A 17,033-nucleotide genomic window follows, 5' to 3' on the forward strand; every position below is an offset into this window, starting at 1 on the left:
AACACGTGCAGATTCAATATTTAAGTTAAGTTGACGTCACGCAGTTGCATTAAGGAAATCTGATAAAATAGGCACGATCATAATGCTATTATCAAATTATCATTGCATAACAATTTAAGACAAGGGGTTTGCTAAACTTAGCGCGGTCCACTGGTCTCTCTGAACCCCTCATGTATTAACTGGTGAGTGTACACATTCCCTCTTAACGCCGATAAAATTTTATTTAAACAAGTGTAAATAGTAGACTGTTAGACATACATCTTTACTAGAATTTTACACTTGCAAATACAAGACTAGACGCTCAGGCAAGTTAAAATGCACTGTATTTGTAAGTACTGGGTGTGGCGACATTCCTAGTGTTAATTGAGTAAGACACGTTTTCATGAAAAATAGAGATTGCTTAGTTTGACAAGGTCAAGCTAATGTGAAGCTAACAAAATGTCAGGTACGTAAAATAAATGAATTGTCGCATAATTGATGTCTTAGGACACATATTTTCAAACAAAAACGATGTATGCATCCATTGTTGAACAGCATGAAGTAGTTTCAGAATCGTTGACTCAGATATGTTGTTTAAAATGGACTCAGTTTACCACTGGCATCCTCAGATCTGCGAAAATTAAACGATTTTCTTCTTACCATTTTGTTTTTCTTTAAGCTCATTCTTTCACTTAATCCTAATATTTCAATCCGACATGAAAACACACACACACACACACACACACACACACACACACACACATCTTTAGGGCTTGAATATACAACGATGGGTTCCGAGATTATGTTTGAGAGAAACCTTCAACTCAGCAATTGGCATTCACATGGGAACTCCTTGGATGGTGTGGTTAAAATTACACTTGTTTAAGTAAACTATATGTAGATCTAAACTGTCAAATAGTTAACCTAATAAAATTAAGTTAGTCGGCCATCCACTTTTAGGGTCTTTTCACTGTGTCAGGCTTAGTCGCTATAAGTTACCGTTCGTTGAAACGTCGCCTCAGATGCGTTGTATGTTTGTATTCTGTCCATTAAATAACAGTGTGCTTTCAACACCAGTATATATATATATATATATATATATATATATATATATATATATATATATATATATATATATATATATATATATATATATATATATATACATATACACGAATTAGCAATATGTGAAGAGATCCTCGAGGTTGCTTTGCACTTCTGGAAATACCGAAGAGGCAAAATAACAATAGGACCCGTTGTTGCTCGATGACCTCACATATATAAATAATAGAACAGTCATTTTGACACCGTTTGAGTAATACATCTGTCAGGTCTGACTGTCACAGTAAGGACAATAGCAAGGCTTCCCCGAAAAGTGTTGTTCTTTTCATTGTTTGATATAACCGTCTTTACCTTCTGGCATACCTTCCTGAATGGATGCATGCCATGCGAATTCCATTGTATCCCACAAGAAAACAAGAAAATCAATTTATCGACCAAACAAAAACAAATATTAATTAATCCATTCATCCGTTCTGACTTGTAAATGCATGTATGTATTTGCAGGCATGTGTAACCGGGACACGTCGGTACATTGTTGCGTAATTACAAGGAAACAATTTTATACTTATGACCACCAGTCATGCATGACATCAACTGATAATAAATTAATAAATTAGTTGTTTTATTTTTGCTACACAACACTCACGATTACTTAAATTTATTTTATTTGCATTTATGATGCTGTTAGCAGATAATGATGAATTTGTAATAAAAACAATCCTGAGATTTCAGACAAATTCTAAACTTGAAAATAAATCGGTATTGTATTAGAATACTTGTATTCTTGATATCTTTTATGACAACTGTTCAAAACCCAAAGAGTGTAAATCAGAATTGTTTGCGTTCGATACCACTCCAGGGCGGATCCAAAAATATCGTTTGTGGGTTGGGTCCGGGTGAAGTGGGGTGCATAAAAAAGTAGGAAAAGGGTCTAGGAACCACCAGTGGCCTACCAGAGAGCAAAAGCCCATCGAAACTCCCGCATTTATTCATTTCGAGGGCATAATTTTAAAGATCTAACTTTAAAGAAAACTTTATTTTTCGTGGTACGCTTTTCTCCATCTCCTCTTTAACCCATTCTCCCCTGCACTCTCTTTATGATTGTTTTGCGCCATGTGCAAGCCGAACACACAGTTACCAATGGAGACACCAATTCTTTGAAGTTTGGCTGATGCTTGGTTCAGGTCTTATTACGTATACATGGAGTAGAGTTGTCTATCGCGATGGACAATCTTAATTACAAATTGATTAAGCCAACCGTCCACAATCTTGCACTCTGAATTGCTTTCTGTGCTGTTTGATAACTATGTCGCATATTTACTGTATATAATTGTATGCCATACTAACTGCTTGCACTGTTTTAAATATTGAGAACATGTGCTTGCCGCCCCTCGACCCTGCTTTCAATTGGATAGAAAAATAACTGATTACAATTTTGTCAGTTTCGTCTTTACGATATGATCCTGTCACATTTTGAAGTGTTTAGTAGTTTCAGTGTGATTTATCACTAAATATTATTTCATGATGTAAGGGAGAAAGAATATCAGGTGATGATTTATTCTTCTATTAAGGCTGTTTTTTTAGAGGTTGTTAATACATTTTTTATGTCTTGGATTTGTTTTCAAAAAAGGTGGCTCTTTAAGACTTACCCAACCAACTTTAGGTGCATAAGATTATAAGCTTCGGACGCATTTTCTTTTTGTTGCGAAGGATATATGCGTCTTTGACGTACTGGTTTCACCAGTTCTTGTTAAGGATCGAATGTAAGGGGATTTGCTAGAAGAAAATGTTGTCAAATGGTTGCACTTAAATTTTTATTTAAAAAGATATTGGATTACAAATCTGCTCAAAATTGATTTCGTATATGGAGAATCATGGATGACAACTTTACAGATTATATATATATATATATATATATATATATATATATATATATATATATATATATATATATATATATATATATATATATATATATATATATATATATACACACACACACACACACACACATATGAATGTAGTTGTAGAAATGTGCATTTATGTGTAAGTACATTTCATTTTTACTGATTGAATGCGTATATATATATATATATATATATATATATATATATATATATATATATATATATATATATATATATATATATATATATATATTTGCATACTGCCGACGTTACGAAATGCACGCGTCGCTCCAGTTAAAACAATTACATATCAGGGCATAACATGACATTATATTTATTTGCATTTAGCCGATTAGCCATGAATAAGAATTTTACATATATATTTAAGTTGCTTACAGAAATTGATGGTGGGAAAATTGTGCATCTAATATAACAAGTATATCATATATATATATATATATATATATATATATATATATATATATATATATATATATATATATATATATATATATATATATATATATATATATATATCAGGATTGTTTTTAATATATGAAATTGATGGTGGGAAAAAATTGTGCATCTAATATAACAAGTATATCATATATATATATATATATATATATATATATATATATATATATATATATATATATATATATATATATATATATATATATATCAGGATTGTTTTTAATATATGATATACTTGTTATATTGGATGTATAAATTTCCCACCATCAATTTCTGTAAGCAACTTAAATGTATATGTAAAATTCTTACTCATGGCTAATCGGCTAAATGCAAATAAATATAATGTCATGTTATGTCCTGATATGTAATTGTTTTAACTGGAGCGACGCATGCATTTCGTAACGTCGGCAGTACGCAAAAATATAAAGTTCAAGTTGTCTTTGCGCAAAGACATTTTTGTTTCTGTTTGAAAACTTCTTTATGTACGTTTTTTGTTATAAAATTATAAACAAAGTAACTTGATTATGAAAGAAATACTCTCATACACGTTTGTATATGTAAAAATATTTGCCAGAATACGAGCATTCACTTTTTGCGGTGCAGAAAGTTTTGCCAAAATACGAGCATGCACGTTTTGTTGCGTGCAAATATTTGCCAGAATCTGAATCTACACGTTTTATGGTATACACATATTGATTTGTACAAATATTTGGCAGAATACAATCCTACGCGTTTTGATGTGTACAAATATTTGTCAGAATACGATCCTACACGTGTACACGTATTACCTGGAACAAATATTTGCCAGAATACAATGAAACACGTTTTGCGGTGAACACATTCGTGTTTTGCACAAATATTTGCGAAAATGCTAAAGAAAAACTTTGAAACCCGAAGATCAGGCTCTTTCATCGTACCCTGGCAATCGTTTTAAACACCAAATCGTGTACAATCCGATTATTGTTTAAATAAAAGACACGGTTACTTGTATAAGGTTAATAGCTTGGTATGGATAGTATTCACGGAAATATACATGTCTGATGTAATTCATAGTTTAAAATGTTCAACAGATCTTCAATTTTACTTATTAAAGTTTATTGGGGGGGGGGCACTTTTCATTAAAAAATGCAAGCATATTTTCATAAGAGCAAGGAAATTAATCTACGTAATCAGACGCCTGTCTATAACGAGAACATGGTCTTGAGATCAACCCCAGGCGATGTTGTTACTCAGTGTTACTTAATATTGTTTGTCATCATTATCATATTTGTTTGCTACTTAAACAATATTTACTGATGAAAAGGGCAATAACGTTGGCTATGGAATGCTCGATGGACAGGTCCTGAATAAACAGGCTGATTATAGAGGGAGCCGAAGACGACAGCTATATCTACCCTACGGCCTAGGTCCTGTCCTGAAGGTAGTCAATATCCAATCATACACACAAGTAACCAAACGTTTCACTTCATTAGACTATATTTTCATCATTCATTCTGAATTCTTTAAAGAATTATAAGAGACGTGAATGCCACCCGCTGACATTAACCGATTTATCACCTTTTTATATAGAACAACGGTCCAAGATGAAAATTTTGTGATCCTGTACTCATTTAATTTTACACCGATGATCAGATATTCGATACAAGTTTTCAGTTGTTATTTCCACATCAAAATATTAGACTAAAACTGTATTTTCACTGACCTCGATATTCTTTGATGTAGTGAATCAAATTTTTGTAAATTCCAGTTTGCTTTAAATTTCATTCACACCGTTAAAACTAAAATTATTTGAAAAGCGTAAACAGTGGGGTCTATAATAAATGCAAAACCTATTTCATATTTTATTTGGGGTTGGGAAAAACTCGTTTGATATTGCCTTAGCTATAATAATCTCTTTCTTTCCTCTGCATCGGAAGAAAGCAAGCATTTAGTTATGTATGTACAAAACACGTTTGTACTTTTCCACATATACATCTTATTTTAAAGTTAAATTTCATCATTAAGTTTAACTTTACCCAGCACGTAATTATTGTTTAGTTCTACATCAAAGACGGACCTTCTGCCAATTCGTATCCCTTCCTTAAAAAGAGTGTAAACTGTGTCAAACAACACCAAATAATTACATATTGAAAGATGAAAAATATTGCAATCCATAACACATATTGATGAGCATTTCCAAGCAGCTAGACCCGATGTTTTTGAGATTAATTTATGACACGTAAGGTATAGATGACACGCATATGGACAGCTATGCTGTTGGTCATCTTTCACATACGTGTCTGTGGGACACATGTAAACTTTGTGCCACTCTGGACAACACCATGTCTAAGAGCCGGGAGACATGACATGACGATCTGTCAACTTAAACCCGTAACTCTACAATCTCTTCTTATCGTATTTCATCCCTCTGTCTCTGTCTGCCTGTATCGTTTCTTCTAAATATGTCTTTCCTTTCTTATTTTTCTTAATGACTATTCTATAAAGAATACTTTTAATTTCATCGACAGCTTCAAAATTCCGAGGAAGTTAGCAATTTATAATTTTGTTTTCTGTTCATTGTGGAAAGAGGACACGTAGGCAATGGGCGTCTGTTCATATTCATTGTATTTGCTATTTTTATTTCCGCTCACACCTTTAGACTTCCATCTTTGCTAAACTAGCAGGTCTATGAGATTCCCCCTCCCGTTTCCTCTACCCCTCCCGCCCTGATGTGTATTGTATTTTTTTATAATCGAGAAAATCAAACAGAATTTTGAGTCTAGAAATGGTACATTTGTTTTTTGACTGGAGTTCAACGTTTAGTTCGGGATGTACATAGGTTCCCGTTGCCAGATTTTCACTCGTTCCGTCCGTTACACTAACGTTTCAAATCAGGCTTGTACCCTCCCTCCCCAGGCATTGCAATCTGAGTAAATGTGTTCAGTATAAAGTGTCGGTCATGGATATTAAGCATTAACGTAATCGACAGAATATAGACGATAACTAAAACTACTCTCAATTCATCCATGTGTGATAATCGTTTCAACGATAAAACTATGTCCCATGATCCGAGTGGCTAAACGACTGATCTGTTAATCTCTTACAGAGCATAAGTATGTCAATATACTTCAACATATTTTTCTTAACACGAAAAAAGTAGACAACGTGTCCAGATGAAGATTAAGGGATACAATTTCGTTGAAAGATCGGAATGCTTATCATGTTCTATAGGCATATGAAATGTACACTACATTTATTTACATGTAGCACTGAGGTGAATCTTGAAATCGGAAACACGGCTTGAGCAAAAGATACAGAAACTCACCAGTACCCAAACATCTCGTCTAATGATTCATTTGAAATGCACTCTGTTTTCTGACACTTTCTCTTTTGTCTTTCTCACTTTTGTCTCATTTTTCTTTATTAACCTGCAGTCGTCTGCATTTTCATCCCCGCTGGCTATTTAATTATCTCTGCCAAAATAGTTGAGAGGGGGTATATCGTTTCGTGTTCTCATTCATGCTTTCGGAACATTCAATAATTTTCATTATTTCCCAAAATCGCAGACCACCGGTTTACCTACATCAACGAAAACTGGCACATCGATTCATCCGCGGAAGATAAAATGAACCGTATAAAACACCAGGTCCATATGACCTAATTTGCACAAGTGAATTTGTTCGTTACACCCTCCATATTTTGTAATCCATTTCACCAACACTCAAGAAACTTGGTTTGTGAATGAATCTTAAAGAAATCAACTCAATCATATCAACACAAAGTCCACGTGACCATATACTCACGCTTGAGTTACTTTTTGTTTTTGATTTTCTGTTCGTTGTGTCCTCAGTATTAAGAATTCTATTTCACCTATTCTAATGCAAATTGCAACGTAATGGATTTCAAGGTGTGTTTTACAAGCCGACTATAAAAAAGCGTACCTAATTTTCAACCTTGAGAGGCTTTTGTCTTTTTAGACATCTGTGCTTCAGACGCTACTTCACCTACACTCGTGAAAGCTGGTTTTAACACAACTATACCAAATTATGTCGTTGTGACCTTATTTTCAGTCCCGAGTGCAAATTTGTTTGTTTCGTTCCATAAAGCGACTGATGTAGTTTTAATCCCTTTAGACATTTGACGGTAAATAAAATCCGTCTGAAATGTTATTTTTATATGATGATTAAAAATGTATTACAAAAATTTTTTAGTATTTCTTTGTAAAGCTAATTTTGAGAAATTATATGATACATGATCTGAAATCGTTGGACATAATGACCACAAAGAGCCAAGTAAAGCAAATGTCTTCTACATGAAGCAGGTGTTATGCTAGGCCATGCTTGTCTCTAAATTAAACATTGCAATCTAGTTGTTAGAAAGCGACAACACGTTCCACATTATGTTCAACATATGCCGTAGACGCAAGTTATATTTATATATTACTTCCTCTTTGAACACATAAATAGTTTTTGAGATATGAAAGAGCCATAAACAACCTGAAATTCATATTTTACATTTTATTTTGTGTGTGCTCAAGAGTGTATATATCTCCAAACCCCGGCCGGATCATCCAGAACACTTTTAAAAAATGGTACTAACATCTGCCTCGCTAGGCGTTCAGTATTAAGATGTTAGTGTTAGGACTGGTGGGTCTTGTGTTAGGATAATGTGAGTGGGTTGGACAATAAGCTATATATCTGCTGCAAGTGCTAGACATCACTAAAAATTGCCACACGACAGACATCGTAGCTATATGACTGAAAAATTATTAAAGCTACGTCAAAAATCTAAATCACACACGCATGCACACGCGCACGCACGCACACATTTGTCAGTCATGTAACCACCGACACTTAGATTACATCTGAGTTTTGACCTTGAGTCACAACCAATAAAAAACGGCGAACACTGCAGTCAATTTGAATATTTTTGAGGCGTATACCATACCTGATCATTAATTAGCACGTTATCGTCGGGCTTATATATTTACATGTATACCACGCAGTGCAATAAATCACATAATTTGATATACAACAGATGCAAAGATCCCATAAACATATATCACGGTTACCAGTCTACCATAGAAAAAACTTGACGTTACTCGGGCATGAAGTGACAAAAATGTCTCGTTTGTTTGTATGAAGTAGACAGATAATAATTTGTGTGTAGAGAGGAAACAGTATATCTCTGTATTTCTTGTAAGAAGTGGACAAAATAGCCCTAGCGGGTCATTTGCTACGACACCTGCGAGGCATAATGGCCTTAATTTTACATGATCCTTTATCACAGGAAAAGGAATAGTGTAGTCTGTGATTCGTTGAAAAGGGAGACGAAGTTTTTATTTGTTCATATTTGTAAGAAGCTGACAACATTTTAACTAACATTCGGTAGAAATAGCAAATATGTTGTGCAAATTCGAGAGAGATTTTGAATGTGTAACCAGCGTCTCAATCATCTTGTTTAGGATGGCAGACGCTAACATCAAGTCCGCGTTCAAAAAATCTACATGAATTATAACATGGGTATAGGAATTTTTACCCATTAATGGTTTTATTAGGGTTAAATCATTAAAAAGGGTTGCAGAGGAAGCGTACTCTAGGAAAGTAAGGTACAATATCACCATGAAATCTGAACAATGTAATATAACTATACATTGACTGAAAACCTATTTATATAAATTTTTTTTTAAAAATAAACACCTGTAATTAAATACCTGTAATTAATAACGACAACAATAAATGACATATATGTCATAGTTGTTGAGAATTTTCTTCCTTTCTTTGGACACTCACTTGCTTTTGTATGATTAATTAATCTTCAGAACAGATTCAACAAGTCAGTAAGGTATTTAAACTCGCTTGCTTCCTCACAAGATGTTTTTATTATCATGTTTTTTTTAACCAAACATAGGGAAGAACGTATTAGGTAATAAGAAAGAGAACATATAAAGACACAGAGGTAGAGGTTTTTTTTTCTGAACCTCTTGCTAAACAAAATTGCAACAGTCACCTTAGGTATAACTGCCTGTGTGGTCCATATGTTTATCATCAAATTTATTGGTAATACTATTATTGTTTTATTTCCTCCTAATCCATTTCTTTTCAACCTCCTCTTGTTCTTTTCATCAAAATCCTATTCCTCCTTCTCCTCCTTCTCTTACATGTATTGGTAGATACGTTTTATCTTTATATTTATCTAACTGTTCATATGTCATCTCTTTACTTATTTCATCTCAGGCTTCCTAGGTAGCTACTTCTGATTTGTTATCTAACATTTATCATCAGACAAATAATTTATATAATGTGATGTTGCACATATGGTTATTAAACAAGAGGCACAAGTGAGCCTGACACCACTAATTTGATTAGTTTTTAAGCACATACGTGTATCTCTGTGCCAGCTACCAAGATCTATTTAAATTAAGGCAACGTGAACTGATCTTTTTAGTCTGAAATCTTGATCCAGAGATAGGCCCGTATATGACGTCGTTTATCTACATCTAGCTGTATTCTGCCGTGCTGTATACAGTAGCTACCAAAAATACTTTCTTAAGGGTGAAGGCAACCAAGTCAGCATGCTGGATGTCCGATCATTGCATACCGATACAACTCATGAAAGAGTTTACTGACGTAAGTTTTGATGCCGAGACAGATTGATCCATATATTCTCTGTATTTTATTGGTAGGAAGGCTTCGTCAATTATATATTAAGTTACCCAGTTAATATAATTTGATCTAATTTACCATTAAGCACCTTTAAGATCTTCACTACAAAATCTAACATGCCAAGTTTGATCAAAGCCAGTTAAAAATATAGCTTTTATAGTCGTAAGAAGCTGTGTTTTTTGACACCAGATTACTGCATTTACTTGCAAAGACCGATCGCGACAGTAACCACATCCCGATTCTTAAAAATAAAAGTAATAGTTTCAAGTTTGCTCAAAATGCGACCCGAAATACCATATATCCGGTAGTATCAATCTTGGGCCAATCAAACACCAGGATATTTGTCATAAACTGATTGTCATTGTGTTTATCCCTTAAATAAAACGGTTGGTCATTATTCATCTAGGAACAAACGGGGAATACAAACATTATTCATTATGTTCAATTTCGTTTGTCCCAATCTTTCTTTCGTTAAGTACGTACAATAAATATCCCCTGTTATAAGCAAATAGCATGTAATCACGTAGACACCATAATGCTGCCCAAAGGAAGTATAGTTCCTGAACTTTAACCCCTGCATCTAGATCAAGCAGGTGTATGCAGCGAAGTTAGTTCCTCGCCGTTGTACGGTGTCAATAACACAGAAGATTTTATAGCATTTAATATTAAAGGCAGGATGGGCAGCGTGGTATTTTAGGTCTAACTGACTTTAGGCCAAATGTTTCAATAGAAGTAAGAACGTTGAAGCAAGCCGAACGCTTCTTTAGCCAATATGGTGTCCAAGTTATCGTGAATATATATTTGTTGGATTTAATCTTTACGTGTCTTGCTATTATATTCTGGACGGTCTCTGCAAGACTTACAAAATTTACAAAAGGTTTGTATACACACGGAATGAACATATATTATTTTACAATGGTTTTAGATGCACACACACACACACACACACACACACACACACATATATATATATATATATATATATATATATATATATATATATATATATATATATATATATATATATATATATATATATATATATATATATATATATATATATATATCTGTATCTGTGAAGTGACCAATAGTTAAATTTTAATGTAATGATTGTATTTTTAAATTCGTGAAGAGAAGACAAATGTGACAGTCTGATCTGATGCTCCGATTGAAACCCGAACCATTTCAGGTTTGAGTTAAGCATGCTGACCAAAGCGCAACTGCAGTTTCTGTCGCCATTTCTCCTGACATTCGCGAAGGCGCATAAAGCATATTCTATTTGTGAGCCCGCTGGGGGATGGAGAAAAGAAAAATACGTCGATAAACCTAAGTAAATTTCTCATCAAAAACCTATACCCCCCCCACAAATAAACTAAAATCAAACAATGACAATGTCGTAACGTTTATTATAAATTTCTGATAACTTGTGTCTGAAAACGGTTTCGAAATTCAACTTGCACCTGTAGCATTTTACGTTAGTATTTTTGGAGTAAAATCGGGGAAACTTCTTTTAACAAATCCGCATCTGAAGCAATTATAATGAGACATATTGCAGGGATATTGTAAAGGATGTACACAAAAAAATTTGATTTACATAACAAGCATCCAATATTAAAGCTTGAGGACAGTAAACTACATATGATGGAATGCAAATGATGTAATAAGTGCACTGCATATTGTACAGGATTCGTGTAGTCATCAAGCTTGAAAACTGTGAACGGCTTTAGCGAAGCGAAGGTGGTTCATGCCTATAAGTAAAATAGAGTATCTCAAAATATAAATAACAGAACTATATTTTATACAATGTTTACAAATATTATCGAAGCACATTAAAGGCGCACGAATGCACAAGTACTCCCTTCCTAGTGTTAGAAGCTAATCACTTATAGCTTTACGCCGCTGTTGATTGGGAAGGAGGCTGAGGACGATCCATCATACAGACCTGTTCCTTTAAAATCTACATGGAAAGAGTTTATCATGTTGCGGAGTTTTGGGGGGCAACCGATCGTACTGAGAAGTTCAAAAAGGCCCTTCCTGCTGACCAGGTTAAAGACCTTGGTGAGGTCTATGAACATCATGTAGAGTGGTTGACCTTGCTCTCTGCTCTTCTCTTGGAGTTGTCGTAAGAAGAAAATAATGTCTGTCGTCGACCTGCCTGCCCTGAAGCCGCACTGGGATTCCGGATACACTCGGTCTGCCAGCAGCTGCAGCCTGTTGAGTATGATGCGGGCATACACTTTGCCAACGATGCTCAGGAGCGAGATCCCTCTGTAATTATTAGAGCCATTGCGGTCGCCCTTGTGTTTGTAAAGGGTCACAATTGTGGTGTCGCATGTCTTGCTCCTTCCTCCCAACAGAGCCAAAGTAGTTCATGCAGCGGCTGAATCAATGCTAGTTTCTCACATTTGATAGCTTCGGGCGGGATGCTGTCACTACCTGGAGCTTTGTCGTTTGGGAGGGAGTCGATTGCTTTGCTGAGCTCCTCTGAGGTGGGCACTTTGTTGAGCTCCTTCATGGTGGGCAGTTTCTTTATGCTGCTAAGGGCCGTATCAGTGACTGACGTTTCTCGGAAGTATAGCTCCGAGTAGTGCTCCACCCATCTGGCCATCTGTTGCTCACGGTCAATGATCTTCTCTCCCGTCAGGGATTTCAGGGGGGCGATCCATTTCATTGTAGGGAATAGAGCCTTCTTGATGCTGCTGTACATACCTTGGATGTTTCCGGAAACGGCACTGCGCAGGATTCCTTCACACATTTGTTGCCAGTACTCGTTCGCGTACTGTCTAGCGATGCGTTGGGTGTTGCTTCGGGCACTTCTGAGAGTTGCAAGCGTCCGTTCATTAGGGCATTTATGTAAATTATACAACTCATGCTTTTTTGTTGGAATAAGCAATGTTTTCGCAATGTATCCAGATACAGATGTATTATTCCCAGATTAATGAAATATTTTTTTTTTGTCAGATTACGTTGTCTAAATTAAATTTTTTTTTAAAGTGTCCCTAGGATCAACCCTCTCTTTGGGATGCGTCAGATCAGAAGGATCATTGGAATTATAATAGATATTTACGTGATTATTCTGAACAGAACAAGTCTTTATCAGGTGCAAGTGGCCAAGGAAGACGTTATGTTTTTCTCTCGATTAAGATACATTTTAAATTGGCTATTGTTATCAACATTATAGGCATTATGATAATTTGTTTAAAAAATTTAAGCACGCATCATGCCGCCCCTAAATTAATTAAGGCAAATAAAACTTTTCGATAATTTTATCAGAGCTAAGTAACTAATTGCTTTTAAAAAACACAATGTAGTCTTGTCTATTCGTTGCAAAGAATTATAGTTATTTGTTAGAGGTAGACACGATATGGACAAACAAACATGTGCTTGCACCGCATTTAAACGTGTCCTGATGATATTACATAGAGAATAGGTGGTATTACGGCTTAAACCTTTGAAATTTACAAACTAAGTTGTATCCTAGAGAAAGTCAATTTGAAGCCCGAGGGCACGAATTGTAAAACGGATGATTTTCATCTTGTACTTGAGACGTGCCAGGTTAAGTATGGGGCCGGAAAAGTGTATACTTGTTGTGCCAGGGTTACTTCTTGAGGACGTTTTTAAACGCATCATGATAATGTATCGCAAGTTACCATTTAAAACAAATATTACTACATTCTCGCGAAAAATAAAGATATACCAAATGGGAGCGGTAAACTGACTCATAATCATACAGACAGGTAAATGTAATGACATACAAACACTTGACTCTGGTACGAAAAAGGTAACGCTAGTTTACATTTAGAAAACTCCCAACATTCAAACACTAATTCTTTTCTTTTATTGTATATGTTTAATTCAGGTTTTCTTTGGTAGTGACTGGCATTGTGGTTACGTTAAATAAAAAGCAACACATGTATATACGCGCATAAAATGAAAATGTTTGATAATGTCCACCTTAAGAGCATTTAGACCCGTCACTCGTCTAGTTAAATTATAGCGTGAGAGGTGCTCAATACTACTGCACACCGTTACTGTTTCTTGATATTATTTGAGATATCCTCGTGGTGTTTTGGAGTTTTCATTACAGTGCACCAAATAGCAGCACCAGGTTGACCCATAAGAGTCGTGTAAAATGTACTGTGTTTCTGAGAGAAATAGTTTGTCATTTAGAAAAGTACAAGACTAGGGTTGAGATAGATCCTAGTCTTTCTTGCTTAGCACGGAAGCCATCTGTCATGAAGCTATTTTCTAGGAAGCATGAGGCACCATCTGTACAATTTTTAGCGTGTTACTCAAATTTAGGAATTCTATCTCGTTACCTGAGACGAATGTTGAAGTAATGTGCACAGTCTTCTAGAGAGATACTCGTGTGTCATTTATAGATGATGTTCGAAGAACTTGTGGAGGTCTACGGTTCAAAGATCTTAAAGAGGATTTTTTCTTTCAAGGATATTTACTTGAGCATACATGGGGCTGATGTTACAAGTTACAAATTGCTACCTTTTATATAGCTAGTTCTCGAGTAGGGTAGGGTGACGTAGTTCACTCGAGGTAAATTAGCATACTATGGGCAATGCTATTGCCACGCTCACTGATCCGTTACCAGTATCTCATGATTTGCACTAGATGACACGGCAATATGAAGAACATTCCACAATTCTCTCTCAGAAGTGAAACTTTTGGAATTCCTTCAAGCAATATAGCAAATGTTTACATATTACATACATTTTGACTAGGCTTGTGTGCTTCTTGATTTTCATTTTTGTTCATGAGCTGCAGCGGCCCAGTGGTTTGAGTGCTAGACAACCATCTGGAAGGGCGTAGTTTCAAATACTGTTCATACAAGGCTGTTTCTGCCGACGTGGAGTATTTTGGAGCATGGCATTTTACTTCAACTGCCCAGGAACGATATAACAGTTGATGCGTTAACGTGGTGTTAAACATTAGTCATCTAAACTTTATTTTTATTGATTCTTCTCTTACTTATGAAACTGGGATACCTACCTACCTACCTACCTATATATATATATATATATATATATATATATATATATATATATATATATATATATATATATATATATATATATATATATATATATATATATATATATAAGTGGCTGATTAAGGTAGTGCGGGGCCTGTAGTATATGTTACAAAGGGGCCCTAAATAATAAAAGAAACCATAAATATTAAAACACAAATTTTTAACTAGCATAGAAAAGTAATTGTATTTTTACTTCTTCATTTGCTATACATCCAGATAATAACCTACTTGTCTGACATTTCAATAATATAATTGTTTGCTTGTAGGCAATTTATAGCTCGAAAGCATTTAGCGCGAGGCCCTTGAAAGTGTGGGGTCCGTAGCATATATATAGTGCTGCATTATTTCCTAGACATTGTCGCCTCAGAGACGCGAAGGTTACCTCCAATTTCCATTTCTTTTTCAGTGGCCTCATCTCTCAACTCTCTACACCAGCACTCATAACTTGGATGAGGCGGGGAAGAACCCAGACCCCCTAATGGGCATCGACAATGTTTTTGACCCAGATGAGCCGTACGGCGCTTACCGATATTATGTTCAGCCTCGTTCTGAAATGAGTATCGAGGAACCCTCCTACACACGTGGTGTATATAAGGATGACGAGTCACGCTCGAGGAGTTCCGATTATGTCATTGGGGGAGGTTTCAAACGAGGCTCGGCATGTAGAATTATTCTCTGCATCTTCCTGGTCATGAGTTTCATAGGAGTTGTCTTAGCCGCCATTACACTTGCTGTGATTTGTAAGTAAAAGAAAGACGTAAAAGGCATCGTTTCTGCGAGTTATTTAACTTCGCGGCATATTTTTCATTAAAGTACAAACAATTTGTATTTTTAATTCACAGAGCAATATCCAGAGTACAAATCCACAATGAGTAGTTAAGATTATTTTGTTGTCTCAAGAAAAACTAAACGAAAAAAATAGGGGCTGGAGTTGGGGTGGGAAAAAGGAGGGGCGACTAGCATACAAAACTAAAATTTGTGATCTTTGAAACTGCAAAAACACAATCATCATTTATTTATACCATTCATTTATAAAACAATACATAATGATGTATGCATGTCGCAAATAACGAGAAATGAATAATTTATATTGAAAACAAGTTTTAATAATCTATGCCAGAACTTTCACAATTATTTAAAATTGATTAAAATTTAACATTTAATACGATACTTTTTTGTCTTTGAAATTTTATGTTGAAACGTGTAACAATCCTCATGGCCAGGGCGATATGATCATTTTTAGTTATGCGCTTGAATCGGATCAAAACCTAACAGATTAAATCGTAGACTTCGAGCAGAAACTAAATATTTTTGTCTCATACAAGTTGTGCTACTTTTGTTAACATACTATTTCATATGCATCCATCTATCCATTTATGGATTTATTTATTTTACAGTATCCCAGCACAATGTGACGAAAAGATGGCCATCCCCGATCGGTAGGTATATGTTATTTGTGGTTCTTTTTCGTTTTTCAGGCAGTCAGTTCATGCGTCTGTCTGTCATGTGTGACATCTTCTCTTACATTATAATATATAGTCTTACAACTTTTGGAGGACTACCGAACCTGGCTTTATCAAATGTACAGTTGTTTCCAATGTTCCAGAAGTTTTGTCCGTCGCCTGGGATGGAGTCTAGGCAGGATAAATTGATAAGTAAAACAGTTAATAAATAACAAATGTATGATGACCTTGCTGTTGCACTGAATCATTTTGTTTGCATACTATTCGAAATGCGGAAGTTTTATCTAATTCTGATCGTGTTCAACCCCATTCTGCAACGGAAATGATGTACGTAATTTTTTATCTCCTTATTTTTGTTTATCGAATACACAAAGTTGGCACAAGTTTACGACAAACACCGGTGTCTGTTGACCTGCGCGATAGGGAATGTAGAATAGGCTCGACGAGCCCTCTT

General features: G+C 35.1%; 1 protein-coding gene across 3 annotated transcripts in view; it reads left to right on the forward strand.

Moving 5' to 3' along the window:
* The window catches only part of LOC149799371 (uncharacterized), a 45,667-nt gene that overhangs the window by 14,226 nt on the left and 14,408 nt on the right, over nucleotides 1-17,033 (forward strand). The window contains exons 1-3 of one of the 3 annotated variants that reach the window (XM_089958708.1): nucleotides 14,014-14,177; nucleotides 15,523-15,856; nucleotides 16,514-16,555. In XM_089958708.1, the coding sequence (XP_089814834.1) occupies nucleotides 15,595-15,856; nucleotides 16,514-16,555 (304 nt within the window). In that variant the 5' untranslated portion in view covers nucleotides 14,014-14,177; nucleotides 15,523-15,594. Of the gene's footprint in view, nucleotides 1-14,013; nucleotides 14,178-14,200; nucleotides 15,000-15,522; nucleotides 15,857-16,513; nucleotides 16,556-17,033 lie in introns of those variants that run through there. The other 2 variants (XM_089958709.1, XM_089958707.1) reach the window with 2 other exon arrangements.

The sequence above is a fragment of the Sinohyriopsis cumingii genome, chromosome 5 (assembly GCF_028554795.1).
Source record: "Sinohyriopsis cumingii isolate HCF-2022 chromosome 5, ASM2855479v2, whole genome shotgun sequence".
Lineage (NCBI taxonomy): Eukaryota > Metazoa > Mollusca > Bivalvia > Unionida > Unionidae > Sinohyriopsis > Sinohyriopsis cumingii.